Source organism: Drosophila elegans, unplaced genomic scaffold, assembly GCF_018152505.1.
Source record: "Drosophila elegans isolate 14027-0461.03 unplaced genomic scaffold, ASM1815250v1 contig_208, whole genome shotgun sequence".
Lineage (NCBI taxonomy): Eukaryota > Metazoa > Arthropoda > Insecta > Diptera > Drosophilidae > Drosophila > Drosophila elegans.
The window spans coordinates 13,403,405-13,407,846 of record NW_024545578.1 but is presented as its reverse complement, the minus strand read 5'-3'; the positions used below and the strand labels follow the sequence as shown (position 1 = coordinate 13,407,846).

At 39.0% G+C, this 4,442-nt stretch overlaps 2 protein-coding genes across 2 annotated transcripts; both read left to right on the top strand.

Annotated features, from left to right (window-relative positions):
• The first annotated feature begins 296 nt into the window (after window positions 1-296).
• LOC108150163 lies at window positions 297-1,355 on the top strand. The gene has a single exon (XM_017278133.2). It carries the CDS (start codon window positions 385-387, stop codon window positions 1,225-1,227), a length of 843 nt encoding a protein of 280 aa, XP_017133622.1. The 5' UTR covers window positions 297-384; the 3' UTR covers window positions 1,228-1,355.
• Window positions 1,356-3,277: 1,922 nt separating this feature from the next.
• LOC108150109 lies at window positions 3,278-3,577 on the top strand. Its single transcript, XM_017278073.1, has one exon. It carries the CDS (start codon window positions 3,278-3,280, stop codon window positions 3,575-3,577), a length of 300 nt encoding a protein of 99 aa, XP_017133562.1.
• Window positions 3,578-4,442: the final 865 nt, after the last annotated feature.

The window sequence follows — 4,442 nt, the reverse complement described above, 5'->3', positions numbered from 1 at the left end:
TTATATATTACTATCATATATTTTTAACTTATAAATAATTTGATTAAACAAGTTTTTCTGTTTTGTTCTTAAAATCTTACAAATAAGTTGCTAATTTTTCTATTTTGGACTTAAGCTAAAGCTAACCATATGTTTACTAAAAGTACTAAGTACCAGAAAAATCTAGATTTGGATTTACAATACAAATTAGTATAATTTTCAAGTGGATTTGTGTTTATTATTTTCGTAGATTCTATGCCTATTGCTGGAGTAAATAAAAAAAACGTCATTGCTTTATAATTCAGTAAACTCACACAGTTTACAAGTTAAATAAACAAACGCAGACACGAAAGCGTCACCTCAAAAATATATTATTTTTTGCTTTTGGCTGATGACTTTGTAAAGATGTCCAAGTCATCGCGTAGTTTCAAGTTACCTCCGGTTGGCTCCTCGTCCGTATCCTCAATTTCCGGAGGTGAATCTGGTCGCAGTTTGGAAGCCATGTTGCACGTGACACAGGTGCAAACCTCTGAGGTGGATGACAGCGATTTATACTTCAGGGTTGGAACCGAGAAACCCAAATTTGATCTGCCGAAGAAGATAAGTATTCCCGATTTCGAAGAGCAGGTGCCAACTAGTCCACCATATGTGGCATTGGTCAGCAATTTGCCGATGGAGTGTACCGAACGCGAGTTAAACAAAGTTCTTAACACATTTTCGATTCGTTCTTTAACTATTCCGAAGAAGGGAAAACGACCCAAAGGATTTGCCTATGTGGAAATGGATTCCCGCGAAGACCTAATTCGTCTGCTCCAACAGGAAAACCTCAAGTGCCGTGGTCGCTGTCTCATGATAAAATTAAGTGAGGACAGGGTAACCCCACCTCTAAGTGGTGCTGGTGATGCTCGTTTTACTTCACGATCAACCAGTGAATTCGAATTGACTTCCGATCACTATTCAGCTAGCGTCAGTGATCTCAGTGACATTGATCCGCCAGCCAGTCAAAACAATACGCCCCGTTGGCCGGCCAGCGAATCGTCCTTTTACGGCAGGGACACTCCCATCAGACGGAAGCCAAGTAGTACGGAGGAACTGGAGCGCCGGATGGAACTCCGTCTGGAAAAACTGGCCGAGTTCGAGAATGCCCAATCGGAAAGGGCCCAGAATGGGAACATGCATGATCAGGATGCATTCAGCATGTCCTGGAGCGACATCCTTACCGAGACCAGAAACAGCGAGGATATTTAGTTTTATTGCGCCAGATTTCTGTTCTTCTTTTGATAGTAGGGACTTCATTTCTTCAAAAGTTGTTACTCAATTTACAAAGCAAACCAAAAAAAAAATCAATAAATATAAATGAAATTCCCCTGCTTAAACATTTGTTTTACAGTTAATGTTTTGTTAATCTGCAACATTAGAGAAAATTCGATTTATTTTCCATTAAGAACCAAGCCTGCAGTGGTATCCCCACAGTTATGGTCCGAAAATGAGCTAATTTATAAAGCTGAAATGCTGTTAATGACCAGTCAAAGCTCTCCCCCCTTGGCAACAGCCGCAGGTTTCCAAAAACCGACAACCAAATAACCAAATAACCGAAATTAAAAGAAAACAATTTATCAACAATATTGACTAAAAGCTGTCAACTGAATTAATTTAAACTGATTTATTAATGTGGCGACAGTAGGGCGATCGAAACGCTGACGTCCAAGCCGTGATGGTGTGACTCCGATTGTGGTCCTACCACATCACACCACACCCTCTGCCACCCAAAAGCCGTCCTCTTTGGGCCAACAAACAAAGAGCCAAAAACAATCCGGTAAGCATACGCTAATTGACCAACTAATTAGCGCATTTAATGGCTGCGATTTATATATATATACATATATATATATAGCCTGTGTGTATGTGTGGATGAAACACGGTCACCGAAACAAGTTAGACAGACTTGCTAATGAAATTAACGTAGCGTGGTTAATAGTTTTGCCAAATTTGGAAAATTGTTTTCATCAAATCGGTCGGTTTCCAGTTCTGCCCTCGGCGTCATCTTTCTCATGCATTATCTTTATTTCTTTATTATTTTTTGTGTTCCCCTGTTAATTCCCTCTGCATTTAATGAGTCGGCCCTTGGAATCACGACTTTTGCCAGCGGAAAGTTACTCATAGTCCCAGACACTATGGCGATGACTCAAGCGGGCCCATAAAAAAAACCCACATTTATTGACGGAGGATGGAAAACTCAGAGGGTCTGAGTAGAGACCGAATTTAGGCTACTAATTAATATGGAAAAATTTTATTAGCTAAGATATGGTTCATTTTGATATGATTTTAAAGCGTTTTATACCGTTGCTTGGTTATTTTTGGGTTCACCCTAAAATAACTTGTGTAAATTAATCATTATATATGTTGCTGCTTATATACTGGGTTTCTTGTTCTCACTGCAGGTTTTATTGAATACAGAGTCGCTGATTGAATATGATTGACATAGCTTAATTGTTTTTATTTAAATCTGGGAGTTTTCTTACTTCTATGTATATACTAATTTTGGACGCTTCAATTAGACCAACTGTTCTTTTAAAAATTTCGGCCGGTTGCACATAAAATGTACGATGGCTTCTCCCTTTTGCTCCACATCTCGCCTTTATTCTCTCCCTTTTTTCCCCTCGACCTCTGTCTCTTCTCATTAACTCAACGGTGCGAACAGCCCTCTCAAATTTGGTCAGAATCGTGGCCAGAACCGCATTGCCTGTTCATTTTTACACGGGAAATAATTTTACCAAAAAAACACAAGTGATTTGAATTGGCTTACTTCAAACACAAAAATTCGATGCCAAAAAAAAATAACTTTTAATCATTAAAAAGCACGTCACATCAACAACTTATAAACATTAAATAGCATATAAGATACCAAGTTTATAAAACAAATGTATTATTTCTTAAATTATTAATGTTTAATTATTGTATTAAATGATAATACAAATAAAAATTATGTAAGCCATAATTGACTACGTTTAATTGCGCTTAAAATACGAACAAAGAAATCACAAAATTGAAAACTAGATAAAAAGTGTAAACACATTTTTAAAGATTTCTAATTTACTTAAACAGTTGATAGATAATTTTTATATATTATATGTATATATTTTTCTCTGTGTGCATTGAAGTCCCAGGCCAGAAGGTAGAAGCCATGTCCGGAATGCGGAATGTTCTGGCCATTGCCGTTGCCAATTTCCGGAAAATGGCAATGGGCATCACGAGCAGAGCTTGCCGGCCTTTGGGCGTAAATTAAAATTAAATTCAAATGGAAAAGTGTCGTCGCCGCGACCTGGACTCTCACTCCGGAGTTGGACTGAGGAGGAGTGAGTGTCAGTGTCAGAGTCAGAGTCCTGGGCATTGGGCATTGGCCATTGGCCATTGGCACGTCTGTCGGTTTATGCAACATTTTAGCAATTATATTCGCGTCGGGCGACATTACAACGGCAATTACACGCAGGAGCCGCAGAACATGCCCGTGGGCGGATGGTGGAGCAGGGCACTCTGGTATTCCGGTATTCTGGCATTCCGGCATTCCCTGTCATCGTCACGTGGAGCGGCAACGTGATCAACTGACGCACAGCTCTGATGGACGACAGTTGCCGCCGCAGAGGGTCCTGTCACCGGCAGACTGGCTGAATGTCTGGCTGAATGGCCCACCGGCCAGTTGACTGAGTCGTATGACAGGACATGAAGTGCAGGGCACAAATTGTTCAACTCAATAAGTGAAGCGGCGACAAAGAGATGTCCTTCTCGTTTCACAAAAATTAATGCGCTCTTCACTTACAGTGCACAACTTAACTAAAACGTTGGGTGGTTTTCTAAAAAATAAGAGATTTTATTCGTTTACTTCAAGTATTCCAAAAAAGGTTATTCCCGTTACAGATACATTTTTCTGTTAAATATATATTTTTTATAACTAAGCAATATAAATGGGAAGTAAGAGAAAAATTATTTGTACATTTATTGTTTGTACTCATTATCGAAAATATTAATCTATAAATTTCCATTAAAAAAACAAATTATAAAAGGTTATTTGCTTCCTATAAAATTTATGGTAATTAAAAATTTTCTGCCAGAAGCCATTGACAAATTTGTTGTGTCGTTTTTTAAAAGATTTTAAACTTTATCCAAACAGAGCAGAGTATACGGAACAAGGAGTTTTTGAAAATCGAAAATTCGCCTGCCTATGTGGGTGTTGCTCTAGGCGGTTTGGGTAAATGAAATAAAATAAATGTATGAAAGCAATAACCGACCGACATTACATAAAAATCTACTTGGCCAGGACACATAATTTGTGTGTGTGCGACGTGGGCCTATTTAGATGGTTGTGCGTGTGTGCATGTGTGTGGAATATGGCCGACACTTCCGTTCGACATGTTGCACATGTTGCTCCCGTTTCCGCTCCGCTCCCAACTCAACACAATTCGGCA